Source organism: Coregonus clupeaformis, unplaced genomic scaffold, assembly GCF_020615455.1.
Source record: "Coregonus clupeaformis isolate EN_2021a unplaced genomic scaffold, ASM2061545v1 scaf0138, whole genome shotgun sequence".
Taxonomy (NCBI): domain Eukaryota; kingdom Metazoa; phylum Chordata; class Actinopteri; order Salmoniformes; family Salmonidae; genus Coregonus; species Coregonus clupeaformis.
The window spans coordinates 18,883-43,258 of record NW_025533593.1 but is presented as its reverse complement, the minus strand read 5'-3'; the positions used below and the strand labels follow the sequence as shown (position 1 = coordinate 43,258).

Below are 24,376 nucleotides of genomic sequence, written 5' to 3'. Positions count from 1 at the left end.
TTTCTCTCTCTCTCTATCACTTTCTCCCTCGCTCTCTATCACTCTCTCTTTCTCTCTCCTTTTATTCTCTCTGGAGAACAGAGGGAGCGAGATTCCAAATATGATCATCCTTTTCCAGACATGGGATTTGTATATTTTATATCCAGAGGATCTTGTTCGGTCTTTGCAAGTGTCCCAAAAGGCCCCCTATTCCAGGGTGTGGTTTGGCACGCAGCCTCTGCCTATTTAAGTGGTGCTTCTGTTCTGTTGGACTACTTTAGCTGTGTTTTGCTGTGTGTGTTTTGGCTATTGTGTGTTTCTTCCATTTAAAGATGCAGTTTGAAACGCCTGTCTGTCTGTCGAACAGGGGTTGCCCAACCTTACTCAGTAGGAGCTGGTATGGGTGCAGGCTTTTGCTCCGGCCCTGCAGTAAAACACCTGGTTCAACTAATCACCTTTTATAGTTGATTAATTATAGTTCATACATGATCAAGTCAAGTTATAGTTGTCAATAAAGAACAGCTGATTCAACTGATCAATTAGTCATAGTCATCAATAAATACTTTATTAGTGGAATCCGATGTGTTGCACCCACTGTGGCCCTGACAGGGTCAGACTGTCCTACCCCTGGACTAGAGAACAGAGACACCCCCAGTGGTAGACTGTCCCACCCCTGGACTAGAGAACAGAGACACCCCCAGTCATACTGTCCCACCCCTGGACTAGAGAACAGAGACAACCCCAGTCATACTGTCCCACCCCTGGACTAGAGAACAGAGACACCCCCAGTGGTAGACTGTCCCACCCCCGGACTAGAGAACAGAGACACCCCCAGTCATACTGTCCCACCCCTGGACTAGAGAACAGAGACACCCCCAGTGGTAGACTGTCCCACCCCTGGACTAGAGAACAGAGACACCCCAGTGGTAGACTGTCCCACCCCTGGACTAGAGAACAGAGACACCCCCAGTCATACTGTCCCACCCCTGGACTAGAGAACAGAGACACCCCCCAGTGACTGTCCTGGACTAGAGAACAGAGACAACCCCAGTCATACTGTCCCACCCCTGGACTAGAGAACAGAGACAACCCCAGTCATACTGTCCCACCCCTGGACTAGAGAACAGAGACACCCCCAGTGGTAGACTGTCCCACCCCTGGACTAGAGAACAGAGACACCCCCAGTGGTAGACTGTCCCACCCCTGGACTAGAGAACAGAGACACCCCCAGTCATACTGTCCCACCCCTGGACTAGAGAACAGAGACAACCCCAGTCATACTGTCCCACCCCTGGACTAGAGAACAGAGACACCCCCAGTGGTAGACTGTCCCACCCCTGGACTAGAGAACAGAGACACCCCCAGTGGTAGACTGTCCCACCCCTGGACTAGAGAACAGAGACACCCCCAGTGGTAGACTGTCCCACCCCTGGACTAGAGAACAGAGACACCCCCAGTCATACTGTCCCACCCCTGGACTAGAGAACAGAGACAACCCCCAGTCATACTGTCCCACCCCTGGACTAGAGAACAGAGACACCCCCAGTGGTAGACTGTCCCACCCCTGGACTAGAGAACAGAGACACCCCCAGTCATACTGTCCCACCCCTGGACTAGAGAACAGAGACACCCCCAGTGGTAGACTGTCCCACCCCTGGACTAGAGAACAGAGACACCCCCAGTGGTAGACTGTCCCACCCCTGGACTAGAGAACAGAGACACCCCCAGTCATACTGTCCCACCCCTGGACTAGAGAACAGAGACACCCCCAGTGAAAGCAGCATCTATGTGGGAATTTGGGGAACGTTCCCAGAATCCTGGTCAGGATAATGACAGGTCCACCATCTCCATATATCTTCTGTTGTTGTCAATATACATGATTCATATGTTGAAATGTATATCAAGATATTCTATATTTCACTTTTCTTTCATCCTGGTTCCATCAATCATCAAGCCCTTTGACAAAACCCTGCACACCCTGTGGGTTTCCAGGACTGGGATTGAAGGACACTGATGTACTTTACTTTGTGTATGTCAGAATCAGAGACTGCGGATGAATTTTAATTCGATTTTCTCCGATTTTCCTGAAATGCTTTTTGCTGAGCGACTGATGTCTGTAGTTAGTCTGTTGTTGCTTTTACTTTATTAATATTGACATTATTTAATTCCGATGATTTGTGGGAAATGAGGAACAGATCATGAGTTTGTAAATATTGATATTGACGAGACGGAGAGGAGGATTTTATTATCAGTGGTGGCAACATAAGCAGTACATAGCACCTTCATAAGCAGTACATAGCACCTTCATAAGCAGTACATAGCACCTTCATAAGCAGTACATAAGTGCTTCATAAGCAGTACATAGCACCTTCATAAGCAGTACATAGCGCCTTCATAAGCAGTACATAAGAGCTTCATAAGCAGTACATAGCACCTTCATAAGCAGTACATAAGAGCTTCATAAGCAGTACATAGCACCTTCATAAGCAGTACATAAGAGCTTCATAAGCAGTACATAGCGCCTTCGTAAGCAGTACATAGCACCTTCATAAGCAGTACATAGCACCTTCATAAGCAGTACATAAGAGCTTCATAAGCAGTACATAGCACCTTCATAAGCAGTATATAAGAGCTTCATAAGCAGTACATAGCACCTTCATAAGCAGTGCATGAGGGCTTCATATATAAAGGCATAATCTTGACAGTATTCTATTCCAATATGACACGTACAGACCCAATCACAACGCCACACCCTTCCAGCAGGTATTTGTATATCCTACATCTGAAACTATCCAATCCTTACAGACCTGTTGATCTAGGATTGGGCTATGGATCCTCTGCAGGGATGACGTAGGCCTTAAGTATGGCTTATGAAGGTGATAAGTAGCCTCTAAGTAGGTTTCCTGCTGTAACTCTAAAAGACTTGATCATACATGGACTGTACATCAGTGGATTTGTTGCAACATGTCAAAAGTATACCTAATTTACATCCCAAATGGCACCCTATCCAGAGCCCTATCCCTTAAGTAGTGGACTATATAGGGGAAAGGATGCCATTTGTGGCACGGAGGGAGGAGTTGAATGGATCTATTCCAGGGTTTGTTGTGCGTCTGCTGTTTTAAACTAAACCTGCTAACCAACGATGTAATGTCAAACAGTACGATGGCTGTTACACGGTTAAATAAAAGCTGATATTTGGAACGTGTGAGAGACCCTGTAGCCTAATCTATAACCTGCGTATCGATACACTGAGTGGACAAAACATTATGAACACTTGCTCTTTCCATGACAGACTGTGCAGGTGAATCCAGGTGAAAGCTATGAACCCTTATTGATTTAACTTTTTTTAATCCACTTCAATCAGTGTAGATGAAGGGGAGGAGACAGGTTAAAGAAGGATTTTTAAGCCAAAAGATTTAAGTGCCTTTGAACAGGGTATGGTATTAGGTGCCAGGGTCGCCGGTTTGTGTCAAGAACTGCAATGCTGCTGCTGGGTTTTTCATGCTCAACAGTTTCCCCTGTGTATCAAGAATGGTCCACCACCCAAAGGACATCCAGCTCACTTGACACAACTGTGGGAAGCATTGGAGTCAACATGGGCCAGCATCCCTGTGGAACGCTTTACACACCTTGTAGAGTCCATGCCCTGACGAATTGAGGCTGTTGTGAGGGCAAAAGGGGGTGCAACTCAATATTAGGAAGGTGTTCTTAATGTTTTGTGCACTCAGTGTACATTACCCACACACACCTGTATGTCAACAGATTTAAGATTGTTACGCAAACCTGCGGGTCAGGGTCAAGACTAGGCTTTGGGCTTTAAAAAGAAGGACCAATATATCTCACAGGAGACAATTAAGACAGGTAGGACATTCCAAGTCACACAGAGAAAAGTGCAGAGGGAAAGTGGTGCTAGCCGCAGGTATGCTACACTGGTGTATCTGGGAGGAAGGATGGCATTTGATTTAAAACATCCAAAACATATCAAAGAAAAATCGATTCAAACAGTCACCTTTAGCCTACCACTGAAGAAGACACTCTGGTGATCCAAACCGTCACCGTTAGCCTACCACTGAAGAAGACACTCTGGTGATCCAAACCGTCACCGTTAGCCTACCACTGAAGAAGTGACTCTGAAGCGCTGCCAGGCTGTCATCTGTTCCTTGGGCGCTGTCCGTCTGGGTAAACTGTAACTGCTTGCCGAAACCAGCATATGCTGTTCTAGGCGCCCCTGGCCACGCCCATAGCCGCGGGAAGTAGTGGTGCTTCAGCACCCCCTGAAAAATCTGAATTAAAAATATATATTAATAGAAACATTTATGATTTTTTCTAAAATATATATTTTCAAAAAAGTAGTGCACTGGGCCTTTGCTAGTATTAGCGGACCGATATTGACATCTGTAGCAATGGGCAAAAAAAATGGTGGTTGTATAATTAGGAACAGTATCTTGCAGGATTCAATAGTTGGAATTGTAAGAGTTGTTGCTCTGTCCCTTTCTCTGTGATTGTCATTTTAATTGAATACAGAAAGAACAAAACCCTGTCCTCAAACATTTACATCAAAATGTGCAAAGTTATGGGCAAAGACACAAAACATCCACATCAAATTAAATATTTTTCTTGATTAAATAACATGGAAAACAACCACTTTTTGTGCAGTATTAATTTACCATCCTTACAAACCACTTTATGTAGGCTGTTTACATAGGCTGGTCATCTAGGTTTTTACCTGTAGACTTTCCTTCACCATGAAGAAAAACAATGCACAATACAGTAATTGAGTACATTGAGGCATCAAATGGTTTGTAATGATGTGATGAAATGTATGCACTCACTAGTTGCTCTGGATAAGAGCATCTACTAAAACGGAAAAGGAATGAATAGACCATTTTAATTTTTACCTAAAAATAAGTTGCATTTGCAAAGTATTTCAAGAAACTGGAAAACATATATCAAGCAAGTACTTTTATATTCCACAAGTATTATCAGTTTAACTGTTTTGTACAGATAATTATCAGACTCAAGTTACAAATGCTGGTAAACACTCAAATGCATTTAGTTGTTTTTTTTTATCACAAAAGTAGTGTACTGGGCCTTTACTAGACCAATATAGATGTCTTCAGTGCAGGCAACAACGAAAAAATGTCTGCATCCCCAAACTACTTCCCGCCGCTATGCCCACGCTGCTGCATTATTAACACACACAGACACACCTGACCCCCTCCGGTTGGCCGTTACTGGGCCAGCCCAGACCTTGCTGTGGTTTCGTAAGCAGCGCGAGCTGCAGCAGACTATAAAGCCACTGCTGATCTAACGGGGTGACTATCATCGTCATCAGAACGCACAAGCACAAGCACGCAGTAGCCTAGCCTAGTTATATTTCACCGGCGGATAACGGACACGGGACAGGACACTCGTCGTCACAATGTGAGTTCTCATACTGCGTGTTTGGTGACTGTTGAGTGGACTATGTTGGGCTAGTGCGTATTAAATATTGTATATATTTTTTCTTAAAACAAATGGGAACATTTTTGTTAGGTTTATTTGTTTTACTTAAATGTGTGTGGGACGAGAGTAATTCTATGGGTACGGTTTTAGAAATCATTTTTGTAGTTGTATACCAAAATATGAGAAAGAAAGTGTAATGTGGGTGTGACATTGACCTGAGCAGCAAAATTACGAAATGACGCATTGCTTGCGCATCTCACGGAGAGAGAGAAAGGTAGAAAGAGAGAGAGAGGGAGGGAGAGAGAGTGTGTTTCTGAGCCACCCCTTTCATGTTTCGGTCTGCTGCATCAATATTAACCGGGTCCTGGCTCAGTAAAGGCAAGCACAGTGTGTTGTCCGCATTGAAACGCCACTGTTGGCTCGCTTCCAACCGTTAAATAACGGTTGCTAGCTGTTGAGTAACGGATTGTTTCTGCCCTGCAGTAGGTCAGTGATTGAAAAGGATCTAGTTAAGATCATTAAGATCATTATCTTTTCCACCGTGACCTCAGATAGCATTTTCTGCTGCTGTGGCTAGTACAGAGTATGATGATGCAGCAAAATCTAGCTCTCTCTCTCCTATTTCTCCTCCTATCTCTCTCTCTCCTATTTCTCCTCCTATCTCTCTCTCTCCTATTTCTCTCTCTCTCCTATTTCTCCTCCTATCTCTCTCTCCTATTTCTCCTCCTATCTCTCTCTCCTATTTCTCTCTCTCCTATTTCTCTCTCTTTCTCTCTCTCACACACACACACCCCTCCCTGCTCACTCTCTCCATCTCAGAGGATAATGTGCCCCATTGTACCTCTGCAGAAAGCACCTTCACACACACACACACTTAGGGACAGTTAAAATGAACAACTCTGTGTGTGTGTGTGTCCTTAGGGAGTTCTTCTCAGGGCTGGTGGTGTTGGCTCTAATGGTTTCAGTTGGTGCTGAAGGTGGCGTCGGGTAAGACAACCTCTCCTTTTCAATGACCTTTACTGTGTGTGTGTGTGTGTGTCTGTGTATGTGTTAATAGTGTCTCATTGTGTCTCCTGTCCTCTAGCCCCAGCAACAACTCCAGTTTCTGCTCCGAGTCAAAGGAATGTCTGGAGTATGAGCTGGTGTGCAAAACAGACGAATATGAGGTGAGTGGACACACACAGACGGACACCTGCACCTACATGTTAAAAACGTCTCCTTCAATAATATGTGTGTGTGTGTCAGGTCCGTCACTACAGTCCCACTCGTTGGGTGTCTACGGATGCGGAGGCCTACTTCATGGGGGTGGGAGCAGCCATGGCCTTCAGGAGACTGTTCCAATACATCACTGGAGCCAACAACAGGGGTGAGGGAGGGAGGGAGGGAGAGAGGGAGAGAGGGAGAGAGGGAGAGAGGGAGAGAGAGAGAGAGAGAGAGAGAGAGAGAGAGATCTCCTGTGTGTCTGAATTTTCACATTTGAGCACAATGTACGTCTACAAACGCATTGTCTACAGTACCAGTCAAAAGTTTGGACACACCTACTCATTCAAGGGTTTTTCTTTATTTTTACTATTTTCAACATTGTAGAATAATAGCGAAGACATCAAAACTATGAAATAACACATTTGGAATCATGTAGTAACCAAAAAAGTGTTAAACAAATCAAAATATATTTTATATTTGAGATTCTTCAAATAGCCCTTTGCCTTGATGACAGCTTTGCACACTCTTGGCATTCTCTCAACCAGCTTCACCTGGAATGCTTTTCCAACTTTCTTCAAGGAGTTCCCACATATGCTGAGCACTTGTCGGCTGCTTTTCCTTCACTCTGCGGTCCGACTCATCCCAAACCATCTCAATTGGGTTGAGGTCGGGGGATTGTGGAGGCCAGGTCATCTGATGCAGCACTCCATTACTCTCCTTCTTGGTAAAATAGCCCTTACACAGCCTGGAGGTGTGTTCGGTCATTGCCCTGTTGAAAAACAAATGATAGTCCCACTAAGCCCAAACCAGATGGGAAGGCATATCGCTGCAGAATGCTTTGGTAGCCATGCTGGTTAAGTGTGCCTTGAATTCTAAATAAATCACAGCCACTGTCACCAGCAAAGCACCCCCAACACCATAACACCTCCTCCTCCATGCTTTACGGTGGAAATACACATGCGGAGATCATCCGTTCACCCACACCGCGTCTCACAAAGCCCCGGCGGTTGGAACCAAAAATCTCCAATTTGGACTCCAGACCAAAGGACAGATTTCCACCAGTCAAATGTCCATTGCTTGTGTTTCTTGGCCCAAGCAAGTCTCTTCTTATTGGTGTCCTTTAGTAGTGGTTTCTTTGCAGCAATTCGGCCGTGAAAGGCCTGATTCATGCGGTCTCCTCTGAACAGTTGATGTTGAGATGTGTCTGTTACTTGAACTCTGTGAAGCATTTATTTGGGCTGCAATTTCTGAGGCTGGTAACACTAATGAACTTATCCTCTGCAATAGAGGTAACTCTGGGTCTTCCTTTCTTGTGGCGGTCCTCATGAGAGCCAGTTTCATCATAGCGCTTGATGGTTTTTGCAACTGCACTTGAAGAAACGTTCAAGTTCTTGAAATTTTCCAGATTGACTGACCTTCATGACTTAAAGTAATGATGGACTGTCGTTTTTCTTTGCTTATTTGAGCTGTTCTTGCCATAATATGGACTTGGTCTTTTACCAAATAAGGCTATCTTCTGTATACCACCCCTACCTTGTCACAACACAACTGATTGGCTCAAAGGAAATAAATTCCACAAATTAACTTTTAAGAAGGCACACCTGTTAATTGAAATGCATTCCAGGTGACTATCTCATGAAGCTGGTTGAGAGAATGCCAAGAGTGTGCAAAGCTGTCATCAAGGCAAAGGGTGGCTACTTTGAAGAATCTCAAATATAAAATATATTTTGATTTGTTTAACACTTTTTTGGTTACTACATGATTCCATATGTGTCATTTCATGGTTTTGATGTCTTCACTATTATTCTACAATGTAGAAAATAGTAAAAATAAAGAAAAACCCTTGAATGAGTAGGCGTGTCCAAACTTTTGACTGGTAGTGTATGTTTGTGTCTGTACTATATGCCTCTAAATGCATGAGTGTGTACGCATGTCTGTCCCAGGTCTACAGATGGAGATGACTGCTCCAGTCCTGGTGAGGATCCCTGAGGAGACCAGGATGTGGGAACCAGCCATCTACACCCTCAGCTTCCTGCTTCCAGCAGCCTATCAGGAGAGGCCTCCCACACCCACCAATGACAAGGTGAGCCTGGCCCACCCAACCCTCCAATCAGAAATAGGTGGAATGAACACATCACACAATTCGTATTATTATGTATGCCATTTAGCAGAGGCGTTTATCCAATGCCACTTACAGTAGTAGTGAGTGCATATATTTCTAGTATGTGAGTGTGTGATCCCTACGGGAATTGAACCCACGAACTTGGCGTTCCTAGCTCTACACTCTTACCAACTGAGCTACACATACTTGACTCCAGTGATATTGTCAACAGATGATGAATCAAGATGTTCTCTTCTGCTGTACAGCTATGGATATGAGAAGGTGCTCACAGGTGCTTGTCTGCTTCTCTACATACACTATCTATGAGGACACCCCTTCAAATTAGTGGATTCGACCTCACTAATGCTCTTGTGGCTGAATGGAAGCAAGTCCCCGCAACAATGTTCCAACATCTAGCGGAAAGCCTTCCCAGAAGAGTGGAGGCTGTTATAGCAGCAAAGGGGGGACCAACTCCATATTAATGCCCATGATTTTGGAATGAGATGTTCGAGGAGCAGGTGTCCACAAACTTTTGGACATATAGTGTACCTACACTGAGTGGACAAAACATTAAGAACACCTGCTCTTTCCATGACATAGACTGACCAGGTGAAAGCTATGATCCATTATTGATGTCACTTGTTAAATCCACTTCAATCAGTGTAGATGAAGGGGAGGAGACCGGTTACAGAAGGATTTTTAAGCCTTGAGACAATTGAGACATGGATTGTGTACGTGTGCCATTCAGAGGGTGAATTGGCAAGACAAAATATTTAAGTGTCTTTGAACGGGGTATGGTAGTAGGTGCCAGGCTCGCCGGTTTGTGTCAAGAATTGCAACGCTGCTGGGTTTTTCACGCTCAACAGTATCCCGTGTGTATCAAGAATGGGAAGCATTGGAATCATCATGGGCCAGCATCCCTGTGGAACACTTTAGACACCTTCTGTTGTTCTAATGTTCTAGAGTTCTTTCTTTCTGAGGGGATAATGACTTGAATTCTATGGAATTGTGCCATGTCATTATGTCTGTGTGAACTGATCTAGGATCAGATTACCCCCCCCCCTCTCTATGGAAGTGTACGTGCGTAGCTATGGAGGCTGGAAGTTATCAGTGATGTTATAATGTGTTATTGTTGTTGTAATGTTTCTCTCTAGCTCTACTTTACGGAGATGCCCTCTATGGATGTGTACGTGCGTAGCTACGGAGGCTGGATGTTATCAGTGACCTCCAGGCTTCATGCTCACCTACTGACCAAGGAGCTGACCAGGGTCCAGGCTGATTACAACCACACCTACCACTACGGAGTGGGTTACGACAGGTAGGTCAGAGTCCAGGCTGATTACAACCACACCTACCACTACGGAGTGGGTTACGACAGGTAGTTCAGGGTCCAGGCTGATTACAACCACACCTACCACTACGGAGTGGGTTACGACAGGTAGGTCAGAGTCCAGGCTGATTACAACCTCACCTACCACTACGGAGTGGGTTACGACAGGTAGGTCAGGGTCCAGGCTGATTACAACCCCACCTACCACTACGGAGTGGGTTACGACAGGTAGGTCAGAGTCCAGGCTGATTACAACCCCACCTACCACTACGTAGTGGGTTACGACAGGTAGGTCAGGGTCCAGGCTGATTACAACCCCACCTACCACTATGGAGTGGGTTACGACAGGTAGGTCAGGGTCCAGGCTGATTACAACCACACCTACCACTACGTAGTGGGTTACGACAGGTAGGTCAGGGTCCAGGCTGATTACAACCCCACCTACCACTACGGAGTGGGTTACGACAGGTAGGTCAGGTTCCAGGCTGATTACAACCCCACCTACCACTACGGAGTGGGTTACGACAGGTAGGTCAGGTTCCAGGCTGATTACAACCCCACCTACCACTACGGAGTGGGTTACGACAGGTAGGCCTAATCTAATCTCAGATACACACACACATTCTGATCTCAGAAATACACACACACCCCTCTCCCTCTCTCTCTCTCTCTCTCTCTCTCTCTCTCTCTCTCTCTCTCTCGCTTTCCACCCTCTCTCTCTCTCTCTCTCGCTTTCCACCCTCTCTCTCTCTCTCTCTCTCTCTCTCTCTCTCTCTCTCTCTCTCTCTCTCTCTCTCTCTCTCTCTCTCTCTCTCTCTCACTCTCTCTGTCTCTGTCCCTCTCTCTCTCTATCCCACTTCCTATGTGACCCCCCCTCTCTCTTTCTCTCTCTCCCTCTCTCTCTCTATCTATCCCACTTCCTATGTGAACACCCCCCCCTCTCTCTCTCTGTCAGTATTGATTCTGTCCTGTGTTTCTCTCCAGTCCTCTGAAGCTGCTGAACAGACACAACGAGGTGTGGTACGTAGCTGAGGGAGAGGCCGTCTGCTCTGACCCCCAGGAACCAACCCCACCACACACACCTACCCCCACGCACACACCCGCCTCACACACACCCAACGCCACAAACACACCCAACGCCACACACACACCCGACGCACACACACCCAACGCCACACACAACCCCCCCAGCACCATCTCTGACTCCCCCTCAGATCTCCCCGCCAACCGGCCACCAACCCCCTCCCAGGCCCCCGAGGTGACCCCGTCTCAGAGCCCAGTGGTCGGGGAGACCCCCTCGGCCAACAGCTCTGACCCCCAGGCGGACAACCCCTGGAACAACACTGTAGAGGCCTCCCTGGAGGACACCCCCTCTGTTAACTCTGTAGACGGCCCCACTAACCTCAACCTGGCCTAGCCCTAGAATATTATATATGGCCCTGAACAGTAGAGGGGTATGGAGGGGTGCTGTGGTGATGGAGCTCATTCAGTTAGAAGTCCATTTGGGATTGGGCCCTTGCCTCAGTATTTACTGTAATACACCACCACCCCTACTGGTGTCATAGTGTTACTACACATAATAGATTTATTCACCTGCTGCTGACCTGCTCTCCATGTTACCACGCTCAGCTGACCTCCTCTCCATGTTACCACGCTCAGCTGACCTCCTCTCCATGTTACCACATTCAGATGACCTGTTATTTATGTATCATATAAATTAATTAATCAATCAACAAATCAACAACGCTCTTGGATCTGCTTACCATATCCCTCCTTCCATAATGAAATGTTAGCCCTGCATAAGAACTGTGTTGGTTTGATAGTTGGTGTTAAGGATACTGCTGCAGTAGATGCTGATAGCCAGTTAATTAACAGACGACCAAAGAAGGAGAACCTATAGGATGAAATGAGACCAGACTATATAGTTGTAGATGGTAGAACAGAAGACAATATGATAGAACAACAGTATTGTAGATCTAACCCTGGCCAATGGCAGTGCTGTAGATCTAACCCTGGCCAATGGTAGTGCTGTAGATCTAACCCTGGCCAATGGCAGTGCTGTAGATCTAACCCTGGCCAATGGCAGTGCTGTAGATCTGGCCAATGGCAGTGCTGTAGATCTAACCCTGGCCAATGGCAGTGCTGTAGATCTAACCCTGGCCAATGGCAGTGCTGTAGATCTAACCCTGGCCAATGGCAGTGCTGTAGATCTAACCCTGGCCAATGGCAGTGCTGTAGATCTAACCCTGGCCAATGGCAGTGCTGTAGATCTAACCCTGGCCAATGGCAGTGCTGTAGATCTAACCCTGGCCAATGGCAGTGCTGTAGATCTAACCCTGGCCAATGGCAGTGCTGTAGATCTAACCCTGGCCAATGGCAGTGCTGTAGATCTAACCCTGGCCAATGGCAGTGCTGTAGCAGTATGGAAGCTTTATTCTCCTGTATCATTATTTATTGTTTACAGATAGACTGATTTATTTCTGTCCCACGGACTAGACTCATTGTCGTCTCAATTATGTATTTATCTGTAATGATTTATACATTTATTCTGTGTAGTTTGCGAGCCGCCTTTACATTCAGCTTGATATCAGTCGGTAGTGTGTAATTACTCACCATGGTGTCTATATGATTCTATGGTGTGTGTGAGAATGCTTAACTTGTATCATTAGTAAAATAGTAGAAATGTAACAATTAAAAGTGATTGACTGATGTTTAATCTGTAGTTGTACCTGAGAGGGTTTCTGTTAGTGTGGTTGTGATATCTGTCAAATCCTGAGGATGGCGCAATAAAACACTAAAACAAACATACTGAGTCATGTAATTATTATTGTGTGGCTTTGGACTTCACTAAACCAGAGTTCATAAACGTACATGGCTTCATAGACTTGTCTTCAATGATTCCCAGACCCAGATTAAACCTAGTCCTGGACTAAAACACCCTTTTTGGAGATTGGTGTTTAATCAAGGACTAGGTTTAATCTTTGTCTGGGACACCAGTTTATAAATGTAAAGTCACAGATCAGGAGGGAGCATGTAGTCTTGAGGTCAGTCGATGTTCATTCAACCACATTTTGACTCAATTAACCCTAGTCAGGATTAAACCTACTCCTGGATTAATCTAATCTGCGAAAACAGCCCACAAAAATGAGTTTCCCGGCCCCAGATTACAGCTCTACTCCTGGGCCCTGGTATTCATAAAGTAGCTCAGAGTAGTTTCCCGGCCCCAGATTACAGCTCTACTCCTGGGCCCTGGTATTCATAAAGTACCTCAGAGTAGTTTCCCGGCCCCAGATTACAGCTCTACTCCTGGGCCCTGGTATTCATAAAGTACCTCAGAGTAGTTTCCCGGCCCCAGATTACAGCTCTACTCCTGGGCCCTGGTATTCATAAAGTAGCTCAGAGTAGTTTCCCGGCCCCAGATTACAGCTCTACTCCTGGGCCCTGGTATTCATAAAGTAGCTCAGAGTAGGAGTGCTGATCTAGGATCAGGCCCCCACCTATCGTCTAAAAGACTAAATGTATCATAGATCATAATCCTTTGACTAACACATGATCAATTTAGCGTAATCTTAAACAATAAAATACTCAGTAAAACACAAAGAAAACACCATCTCAGTGTAGGGGTTGGGTTTTATTAAAACAGAAGAGAGATAGGCTACACGTCATGATGTTCGGGTCAGAAGGTGGACTGTGTGTGTTCTGTCAGGGGAGCTGTGTGTTAGCAGTGTGTTTCAGATTGACACCATCACAGGTCGTGGTCAGGACGGGTGTTACCTTCCTGGGGATGTGTTGGGAGGGGGGGTGGGTACTGTGTGTGTGTGTGTGTGAGCGTGTGTGTGTGTGAGCGTGTGTATTGGGGGGGTAGGGGAGGTAGGGGTAGGGGGTTTCGTGGTCCTGGAGAGTGTTGTGACGTGGATCAGAGAAGGGAATCACTATATGGGAACTATGGTAATATCACCGGTAGAGACTTTACCTGGAGGAGAGTGTGAGAGTGAGAGAGAGAGAGAGAGAGAGAGAGAGAGACATTGAGTAGCAAAATTTTTGTTTCAATGTTGTAACTTCCATGGTGGAGCTGGTCTAGTGATTATATATCTATGTTCACCTTCCATGGTGGAGCTGGTCTAATGATTATATCTCTATGTTCACCTTCCATGGTGGAGCTGGTCTAGTGATTATATCTCTATGTTCACCTTCCATGGTGGAGCTGGTCTAATGATTATATCTCTATGTTCACCTTCCATGGTGGAGCTGGTCTAATGATTATATCTCTATGTTCACCTTCCATGGTGGAGCTGGTCTAATGATTATATCTCTATGTTCACCTTCCATGGTGGAGGAGCTGGTCTAGTTATTATATCTCTATGTTCACCTTCCATGGTGGAGGAGCTGGTCTAGTTATTATATCTCTATGTTCACCTTCCATGGTGGAGGAGCTGGTCTAGTTATTATATCTCTATGTTCACCTTCCATGGTGGAGCTGGTCGAGAAGCTGGAGGTCATGCCGACGCCCGATGACATCATCGTGGAACCTCCGCTGGACACAGTGCCGCCTCCTGATGATACTGTAGCTGTGCCTCCCTCCATGGCTGCTCCCCCGCCGGACACCATTGCAGGGCCTCCTGATGACATCATGGCTGCTCCCCCGCCGGACACCATTGCAGGGCCTCCTGATGACATCATGGCTGCTCCCCCGCCGGACACCATTGCAGGGCCTCCTGATGACATCATGGTTGCTTCCCCGCCGGACACCATTTCGGGTCCTCCTGATGACACCGTGGCTGGTCCTGGTGACACAGTGGCTGGTCCTGATGACACCGTGGCTTCTCCCCCACCGGACACCATCGCGGCACCTCCTGATGACACAGTGGCTGGTCCTGATGACACCGTGGCTGGTCCTGATGACACCGTGGCTGGTCCTGATGACACAGTGGCTGGTCCTGATGACACCGTGGCTGGTCCTGATGACACCGTGGCTGGTCCTGATGACACCGTGGCTGGTCCTGATGACACCGTGGCTGGTCCTGATGACACCGTGGCTGGTCCTGATGACACCGTGGCTGGTCCTAATGACACCGTGGCTGGTCCTGATGACACCGTGGCTGGTCCTGATGACACCGTGGCTGGTCCTGATGACACCGTGGCTGGTCCTGATGACACCGTGGCTGGTCCTGATGACACCGTGGCTGGTCCTGATGACACCGTGGCTGGTCCTGATGACACCGTGGCTGGTCCTAATGACACCGTGGCTGGTCCTGATGACACCGTGGCTGGTCCTGATGACACCGTGGCTGCTCCCCCACCAGACACTATCGCGACGCCTCCTGATGATGCCGTGCCACTTCCTGATGATGCCATACCGCCTCCTGATGATGCCATACCGCCTCCTGATGATGCCGTGCCGCCTCCTGATGACGACGTGCTGCTTCCTGATGACGCCATACCGCCTCCTGATGATGCCGTACCGCCTCCTGATGGCGCCGTGCCGCCTCCTGATGGTGCCGTGCCGCCTGCTGATGGCGCCGTGCCGCCTCCTGATGGCGCCGTGCCGCCTACTGATGGCGCCGTGCCGCCTGCTGATGACACCGTGCTGCCAGCTGATGGCGCCATACCACCTCCTGATGGCGCCGTGCCGCCTACTGATGGCGCCGTGCTGCCAGCTGATGGCGCCATACCGCCTCCTGATGACGCCGTGCCGCCTCCTGATGACGCCGTGCCGCCTCCTGATGACGCCGTGCTGCCTCCTGATGACGCCGTGCCGCCTCCTGATGGTGCCGTGCCGCCTGCTGATGACGCCGTGCCGCCTCCTGATGGTGCCGTGCCGCCTGCTGATGACACCGTAGTTGCACCGGCTGTGCCTCCCTCCATGGCTGCACCTCCTCCTGAACTGCTAGAGGAGACCTCTGTGACAGTGGTCTTAGTGATCACCATGCCTCCCTCCATGGCTGCTCCCCCGCCGGACATCATCGTGGAACCTCTGCCGGACACCGTGCCTCCTCCTGATGGCGCAATGCTGCCTCCTGATGGCGCCGTGCCTCCTCCTGATGGCGCAGTGCCTCCTCCTGTTTGCGCCGTGCCTCCTTCTGATGGCGCCGTGCCTCCTCCTGATGGCGCAGTGCCTCCTCCTGTTTGCGCCGTGCCTCCTCCTGTTTGCGCCGTGCCTCCTCCTGATGGCACCGTGCCTCCTCCTGATGGCACCATGCCTCCTCCTGTTTGCGCCGTGCCGCCTCCTGATGACACCGTGGCTGATCCCCCGCCGGACACCATTGCGGAGCCTCCTGATGACATCATGGCTGCCCCGCCCCCAGAACTGCTGGAGGAAGAGCTAGTGGAACGCATCAACATGGAACTTCCTCCAATCTCCACCCCTCCTACTACTCCTCCCGATGATTTCCCCTCCGACACAATGGTTCTGGTCACAACAGTCTTACCTGAGTACATAGATAACACATGTTAATAAGACGTTTAAAACATTTAGATATAAAGCAGTAGTCCGTCACAGTGGGGGGCGTCATATTACCCGTAAAAACACGGAAATGCTTCCAATGATTTTTCCGCCATTCATTTTTCACATCGTGAATTTTACAAACACTTCAAATGAAGTGGGTGTTTGGTGTAGTCTTACAGTGCATTGGGAAAGTATTCAGTCTCCTTCCCTTTTTCCACATTTTGTTACATTACAGCCTTATTCTAAAATTGGTTAAATAAATATTTTCCTCATCAATCTACACACAATACCCCATAATGACAAAGTGAAAACAGGTTTGTAGAAATGTTTGCGAATTTATTACAAATAAAAAACCTTATTTATACTTTATTTACATAAGTATTCAGACCCTTTGCTATGAGACTCGAAATTGAGCTCAAGTGCATCCTGTTTCCATTGATCATCCTTGAGATGTTTCTACAACTTGATTGGAATCCACCTGCGGTAAATTCAATTGATTGGACATGATTTGGAAAGGCACACTGTCTATATAAGGTCCCACAGTTGACAGTGCATGTCAGCAAAAACCATGAGGTCGAAGGAATTGTCCGTAGAGCTCCGAGACAGGACTGTGTTGGGGCACAGATCTTGGGAAGGGTACCAAAACATTTCTGCAGCATTGAAGGTCCCAAAGAACACAGTGGCCTCCATCATTCTTAAATGGAAGAAGTTTGGAACCACCAAGACTCTTCCTAGAACTGTCCAAACTGAGCAATCGGGGGAGAAGGGCCTTGGTCAGGGAGGTGACCAAGAACCTGATGGTCACTCTGATAGAGCTCCAGAGTTCCTCTGTGGAGATGGGAGAACCTTCCAGAAGGACTACCATCTCTGCAGCACTCCACCAATCAGGCCTTTATGATAGAGTGGCCCGACGGAAGCCACTCCTCAGTAAAAGGCATATGACAGCCCACTTGGAGTTTGCCAAAAGGCACCTAAAGGACTCTCAGAACATGACAAACAAGATTCTCTCGTCTGATGAAACCTAGATTGAACTCTTTGGCCTGAATGCCAAGCATCACGTCTGGAGGAAACCTGGCACCATCCCTACGGTGAAGCATGGTAGTGGCAGCGTCATGCTGTGGGGATATTTTTCCACGGCAGGGACTGGGAGACTAGTCAGGATCGAGGGAAAGATGAACGGAGCAAATTACAGAGAGATCCTTGATGAAAACCTGCTCCAGAGCGCTCAGGACCTCAGACTGGGGAGAATGTTCACCTTCCAACAGGACAACGACCCTAAGCACACAGCCAAGACAACACAGGAGTGGCTTCGGGATAAGTCTCTGAATGTCCTTGAGTGGCCCAGCCAGAGCCCAGACTTGAACCCGATCGAACATCTCTGGAGAGACCTGAAAATAGCTGTGCAGCAACGCTCCCCATCCAACCTGACAGAGCTTGAGAGGCTCTGCAGAGAAGAATGGGAGAAACTCCTCAAATACAGGTGTGTCAAGCTTGTAGCGTCATACCAAAGAAGACTCGAGGCTGTTTTTTATGTTTTATTTTTGTGCAAAAATGTCTAAAAACCTGTTTTTGCTTTGTCATTAAGGGGTACTGTGTGTAGATTGATGGGGGGGGGGAAAAACAATTTAATAAATTTTAGAATAAGGCTGTAACGTAACAAAATCAAGGGGGCTGAATACTTTCCGAATGCGCTGTACCTTGGGGTGACGTTTTCATAGCCGTGTAATTCTCTCAGACAGTGTGAGTTTTACCAATATATTCGCCTCAATTTACTCTAAAACATTTGGCATGCTAATTGTTGATAAAAGTTACCTTTGCCCGAGAGAGATTTGCACGGTTATCAAAACGTCATGCCAGTGTAAGCCTACACGAAACACAGACCTTATATAAAAGTAGTTCTAAAATCCCAGATGTAAAAATCAATGGTGAAAAAACTATTGGAACCATTTCTGGGTTTTATGACTCATACTGTGGTACTCAGTACTTGATAAGAGCTGTGATTCGATAACTTTGTATTTCACATTTCATGCATGGGCTGAGAGAGTTCCTAACTAACTAACTAACAAGTTTTACCTGAGGACCTCCCGGCCCCTCCAGAGACCACCATGCCCCCTCCCAGGTCAGCCCCTCCAGAGACCACCATGCCCCCTCCCAGGTCAGCCCCTCCAGAGACCATGCCCCCTCCCAGGCCGGCTCCCTCCAGCAAATGCTTATACTGTTGGATCTCCATCTCTAGACGACTCTTGATGTTCAGAAGGATCTGGGAGAGCGAGCGTGAGAGGGGGAGGTTGAGAGTGAGGGGGGGAGAGGGAGAGAGGAGAGGGAAGGGGGAGAGGAAGCGAGGGAGAGAAGTGGAGAGGTAATTTACGATTGAGCCGGCATTCGCAGAGCTTACCATGGATGCGATCTCTGTGAATGCTGGGGAAATTACGCATTGTGGGCTGTCTGTATCGCTGCTCTGTAACCCGCCTTGGATTGAATCCCTAATCACTGTTTGTGAGTGATTCAGTATAGAGGTATGGTTACTGTACCTGGTAGTCCTGTCTCTGCTCAGTGATTCAGTATAGAGGCATGGTTACTGTACCTGGTAGTCCTGTCTCTGCTCAGTGATTCAGTATAGAGGTATGGTTACTGTACCTGGTAGTCCTGTCTCTGCTCAGTGATTCAGTATAGAGGTATGGTTACTGTACCTGGTAGTCCTGTCTCTGCTCAGTGGTGCTGGCCCTGATGGAGGTCAGTTCTCCCTCCAGGCCCATCACCTTGCCGCTATACCCAGACAGACGCTGCTGGAACTGGGACTGAACCTCCACCAGCCTGGCTTCCAGGTTCGCCATCTGGAGGATGGGAGGGTGGGGGACACACAGAGAGAGAGACACGAAGGACACATACACACACAGATACACAAACACACACACACACACACACACACACATTTAGCATGATAGGGATTGGAAACAGAGGATGTGTATAAATGGGGACACTGTGTGTGTGTGTGTGACGTGTGTGTGTGTGTGTGTGTGTGTGTGTGTGTGTGTGGACGTGTTTAAGTGTTCTTGTGGGGACCAGACATTTTGTTGGTCCCTACAAGGTCAAATGCTATTTCTTAGGGGTTTAGGGTTAAGGTTAGAATTAGTGTTATGGTTAGAATTAGGTTTAGGGTTAGGAGCTAGGGTTAGGGTTAGGGTTAGAATTAGGTTTAGGGTTAAGAGCTAGGGTTAGGGTTAGGGTAAGAGTACGGGTTAGGGGTTAGGGGTTAGGGGTTTAGGGAAAATAGGATTTTGAATGGGACTGAATTGTGTTGTGTGTGTGTGTGACGTGTCTGTGTGTGTGTGTGTGTGTGGACGTGTTTAAGTGTTCTTGTGGGGACCAGACATTTTGTTGGTCAAATGCTATTTCTAGGGGGTTTAGGGTTAAGGTTAGAATTAGTGTTATGGTTAGAATTAGGTTTAGGGTTAGGAGCTAGGGTTAGGTTTAGGGTTAGGAGCTAGGGTTAGGGTTAGGGGTTAGAATTAGGTTTAGGGTTAAGAGCTAGGGTTAGGGTTAGGGGTTAGGGGTTAGGGGTTTAGGGAAAATAGGATTTTGAATGGGACTGAATTGTGTTGTGTGTGTGTGTGTGTGTGTGTGTCTGTGTGTGTGTGTGTGTGTGTGTGACTCACCCCCATACGTAGACCCTGGTATTCCATCTGTAGGGTCTGGTAGCGGTTCCGTAACTCTGTCATCTCTGACGTGGTCCTAGTGGTCGTCTCAGTCACCACCGCTGACTCTGCCTGCTTCATCTCCACCTGTCACACACACACACACACACACACACAGAGACACGTCACACACACACACAGAGACACGTCATACACACACACACACAAACACACACACACAGACACACACACACACACACACACAGAGACACGTCACACACACACAGAGACACGTCACACACACACACACACAGACATGTCACACACACACATACAGCACCTCTGATACATGTTTTAACGTTGGCCTGTGGTAGTGCCTGCGTTGGCGTGGTAACAGACCTGTTTGGTGTACCAGGCCTCGGCCTGTCTGCGGTTTTTCTCCACGGCCGACTCGTACTCCGACCTGACTTCAGCCAGCATCAGAGACAAGTCCTGGCTCTTAGCAGCCTGGACATCCACCTTCACCTGGCCGCTCATCCCCCCACGCATGGACAACAGCTCCTAGAGAGGTCACAGCTCAGGGGTTAGGGGTCAGAGGGTAATTAGGGGTCAGTTATTTCAGATTGGGTCAGAGGTTTCAGGGTTGGTCAGAGGGTGAGAGAGAAAGAACTAAGAGATACACAGAGGGAGAGAGAGATAGACAGAGAGAGAAACAGAGAAAAAGAGAGAGAGACAGGTGTGCCTTCACCTCTTCATGGCTCTTCGTCATGGAGAGCCGTTCCTTCTCGTACCCCTGCAGGTCCTGCATCATGGCTGTGATGTTCATCTCAAACTCCCGCTGCAGGTTCCTCAGACCCCCGATGTCCCCCTCCACACACTGGCGCAAAGACTTCTCATTCTCCCATCTGGCAGAGATACAGTGAATAGAGACGACACCATATTCAGTGTGACAGAATCATTTCTGTTCTACACCATACATTTCTATCAGAACGTCTTGTAACGTTCTCCTGAACAGGCCCAGAGAGACGAGTGAGAGATCCGTTAACTCTTTGGGGTTTTAGGCTGGGTGTCTGTAAATCACTTTGTGACAACTGCTGATGTAAAAAGGGCTTTAAGAAATGACTGAGATTGATTGATTGATTAATTGATTGATTGATAACTGCAAGATAAGGCCCAATAGTACTATTTCATAGCCTACACGCTACACACAGTGAGCATTTCAACCATAGAAACAGAATCAATCTAGTGATATGATTTCAACACCGGGCCAGGAAAACTCGATAACTGCCATGGTTTTGTTATAAGAAATATACACTAGTATGTGGACACGTGCTTGTCGAACATCTCATTCCAAAACCATGGGCATTCATATGGAGTTGGTCCCCCCTTTGCTGTAATAACAGCCTCCTCTCTTCTGGGAAGGCTTTCCACTAGATGTTGGAACATTGCTGCGGGGACTTGCTTCCGTTCAGCCACAAGAGCATTAGTGAGGTTGGGCACTGATGTTGGGCGATTAGGACTGGCTCGCAGTCGCGTTCCAATTCATCCCAAAGGTGTTCGATGGGGTTCAGGTCAGGGCTCTGTGCAGGCCAGTCAGGTTCTTCCACACCGATCTCGACAACCCATTTCTGTATGGACCTCGCTTTGTGCATGGGGGCATTGTCATGCTGAAACAGGAAAGGGCCTTCCTCAAACTGTTGCCACCTAGTTGGAAGCACAGAATCGTTTAGAATGTCATTGTATGCTGTAGCGTTAAGATTTCCCTTCACTAAAACTGGTGAAGTGTGATTCATCACTCCAGAGAACGTGTTTCCACTGCTTCAGAGTCCAATGGGGGCGAGTTTTACACCATTCCAGCCGACTTTTAGCAATGCGAATGGTGATCTTAGGCTTGTGTGCGGCTGCTCGGCCATGCAAACCCATTTCATGAAGCTGCTGACGAACAGTTATTGTGCTGACGTTGCTTCCGGAGGCAGCTTGGAACTCAGTAGTGAGTGTTGCAACCGAGGACAGACGATTTTTACATGCTACGCGCTTCAGCACTTGGCGGTCCTGTTCTGTGAGCTTGTGTGGCCTACCACTTCGCGGCCGAGCCGTTGTTGCTTCTAGACGTTTCCACTTCACAATAACAGCACTTACAGTTGACCGGGGCAGCACTAGAAGGGTAGAAATTTGACGAACTGAGATGTTGGAAAGATGGCATCCTATGACAGTGCCACGTTGAAAGTCACTGAGCTCTTCAGCAAGGCCATTCTATTGCCAATGTTTGTCTATGGAGATTGCATGGCTGTGTGCTCGATTTTATACACCTGTCAGCAACAAGTGTGGCTGAAATAGCCTAATCCACTAATATTAAGGGGTGTCCACATACGTTTGTATATATAGTGTATGTTTTGTAATCTGAGAGTGATAGATAATTAAGAAATCAGCTGGGTTACAACTACAAGCAAAGTCCCTATAGAAGTAGCCTATGATAACAGTGAGCATTTAATCTCCCAAGCACAGCTGTTAGCCTGGGTTACCTGTCTGTTTGTGCTATCGTTCCACTCCTTGCCACTCCATGTTTGGAATGTGACACGTAGTAAAAAGGAGTGGAACGTTAGCACAAACACACTGGTTCCAGGCTAACAGCTGTGTCTTCTAATTCACGTATTTGCCATTTCCTGACGACAAATTGGCCAATAGACTGAGGCTATAGGAGAAGATCAGTATGAAGTCATGAATAGAGTTGACTGGACCATCTATAGGAAACAGCTGATCGAATTATTGTCTTTATTGGTATCTACTTCATTGAGACATAGTGTATTTATTTTTGATTCATTCTATAGGTTACAACTGTGTGGGAGTGGTGCGTAAAGATACATTCATTAATTCATTCATTCATCCATCCATTCATGCATCCATCTATCCATCCATCCATCCTACTTGACTCTGAAGTCGTCAGCAGTCAGCTTGGCATTGTCTATCTCCACAGCAATCTGAGTGTTCTGTATCAGGAAACCCATGAGCTGCAGACAGAGACAGGAGTCAGCCACAGTGTGTGTGTGTGTGTGTGTGTGTGTGTGTTTGTGTGTATGCACATGTTTAACTATTCTTGTGGGGACCAGAAGTCCCCACAAGAATAGTAAACGAACAAACATTTGACCAACTGGGGACATTTTGTTACTCAATAACGTACCCATAATGTACTCAAACATATATGACTATATCATAATGTACTCAATAACATACCCATAATGTACTCAAACATATATGACTATATCATAATGTACTCAATAACGTACCCATAATGTACTCAAACATATATGACTATATCAAATATAGATAAGATCATCTACAATACTGGATATTATTTTTGGGAAAAAACATCCCAAAACATTTCGCAGTGGGCACATACTGTATGTCAATTCAACGTCTGTCCCACGTTGGTTCAACGTAATTTCATTGAAATGACGTGGAAACAAAGTTGATTGAACCAGTGTGTGCCCAGTGGGCTAGTTCTTGTGCGCTTTTACGCACAACTTGTACAAATGGCAAGCGCGCTAAGAGAGAGGGAGAGAGAGACGGAGAGAGATAGTTTTAAAGCCTACCTGCTCCTTGAGTGGTTTGAGTGTTGCGTTGTAGATGGTCAGGTCGTGCGCCTCGACCTTGTTGAAGGTGAAAGTCTTCAGCTTCTCCTCCAGCTGGTGGTTGGTGGCCTCCAGCTGGCGAACCTTCTCCATGTAGGTTGCCAGGCGGTCGTTCAGGTTGTGCATGTGCTGCTTCTCGTTACCGGCGAACCCGAGGGACTTGTCCCCAACACCTCCACCGAATCCGAAACCTCCTCCTTCGCCGCCACCACCGCCACCGGAGCTCATCCCACTGCCGCCGCCACCGGAGCTCATCCCACTCCCCAGACCGGCCATGTGGCTGGAGGATGACATCCTGAACCCTCCTCCTCCACTACCTCCACCGGCTCCAAAGCCGTTCCCGAAGCCGAGACTAGCGCCTCCGCCCCCGGCCCCTATCCCCATTCTGCCCCGAAACTGGAGCGCATTGACGACCCCCGGAGGAGGACAAGGCCATCTTCCGGCTCCCGAACCCGGAGAAAGAGTTAGCGGAGAACCGCTGCTTCCCGGACAGACTCATGGATCACGACTACAACAATGACTACCGAGAGAAAGACACTTCCTATCTTTCGGTCTTCTGTCCTCTACCGCTGCTGCTGCTGCTGAGGTTGCGAGAGTCTGAAGACGCTG

General features: G+C 47.5%; 3 protein-coding genes across 3 annotated transcripts; 2 read left to right on the top strand and 1 right to left on the bottom strand.

Moving 5' to 3' along the window:
• Positions 1–5,267: 5,267 nt before the first annotated feature.
• LOC121561605 (heme-binding protein 1-like) lies at positions 5,268–12,862 on the top strand. Its single transcript, XM_045213662.1, has 7 exons — positions 5,268–5,403; positions 6,346–6,411; positions 6,509–6,590; positions 6,670–6,790; positions 8,571–8,710; positions 9,883–10,046; positions 11,043–12,862. Coding segments are annotated over exons 1-7 (1,008 nt in total). The 5' UTR covers positions 5,268–5,401; the 3' UTR covers positions 11,476–12,862.
• A 1,664-nt stretch (positions 12,863–14,526) lies between these two features.
• Positions 14,527–15,964, top strand: LOC121561604 (basic proline-rich protein-like). The gene is made up of 2 exons (XM_045213668.1): positions 14,527–15,894; positions 15,950–15,964. The coding sequence occupies exons 1-2, from the start codon at positions 14,527–14,529 to the stop codon at positions 15,962–15,964; spliced, it is 1,383 nt and encodes a 460-aa protein (XP_045069603.1).
• Positions 15,928–24,151, bottom strand: LOC121532581 (keratin, type I cytoskeletal 19-like). Its single transcript, XM_045213666.1, has 9 exons — positions 23,729–24,151; positions 23,064–23,146; positions 20,887–21,043; positions 20,538–20,699; positions 20,160–20,285; positions 19,194–19,337; positions 18,577–18,763; positions 16,431–16,486; positions 15,928–16,333 (listed from the first exon to the last, which is right to left on the bottom strand). The coding sequence occupies exons 1-9, from the start codon at positions 24,149–24,151 to the stop codon at positions 16,019–16,021; spliced, it is 1,653 nt and encodes a 550-aa protein (XP_045069601.1). The 3' UTR covers positions 15,928–16,018.
• Positions 24,152–24,376: the final 225 nt, after the last annotated feature.

Excerpts from the sequence above, each read along its gene's own strand:
- LOC121532581 (XM_045213666.1), bottom strand. The coding sequence starts at position 24,151 with ATGGGGATAGGGGCCGGGGGCGGAGGCGCTAGTCTCGGCTTCGGGAAC. Across the intron at positions 23,147-23,728 it reads TCAAACCACTCAAGGAGCAG|CTCATGGGTTTCCTGATACA; the intron begins GTAGGCTTTAAA and ends CTCTGTCTGCAG. Across the intron at positions 21,044-23,063 it reads GCTGACGACTTCAGAGTCAA|ATGGGAGAATGAGAAGTCTT; the intron begins GTAGGATGGATG and ends TATCTCTGCCAG.
- LOC121561604 (XM_045213668.1), top strand. The coding sequence starts at position 14,527 with ATGGTGGAGCTGGTCGAGAAGCTGGAGGTCATGCCGACGCCCGATGAC.
- LOC121561605 (XM_045213662.1), top strand. Across the intron at positions 8,711-9,882 it reads CCACACCCACCAATGACAAG|CTCTACTTTACGGAGATGCC; the intron begins GTGAGCCTGGCC and ends GTTTCTCTCTAG. Across the intron at positions 10,047-11,042 it reads TACGGAGTGGGTTACGACAG|TCCTCTGAAGCTGCTGAACA; the intron begins GTAGGTCAGAGT and ends GTTTCTCTCCAG.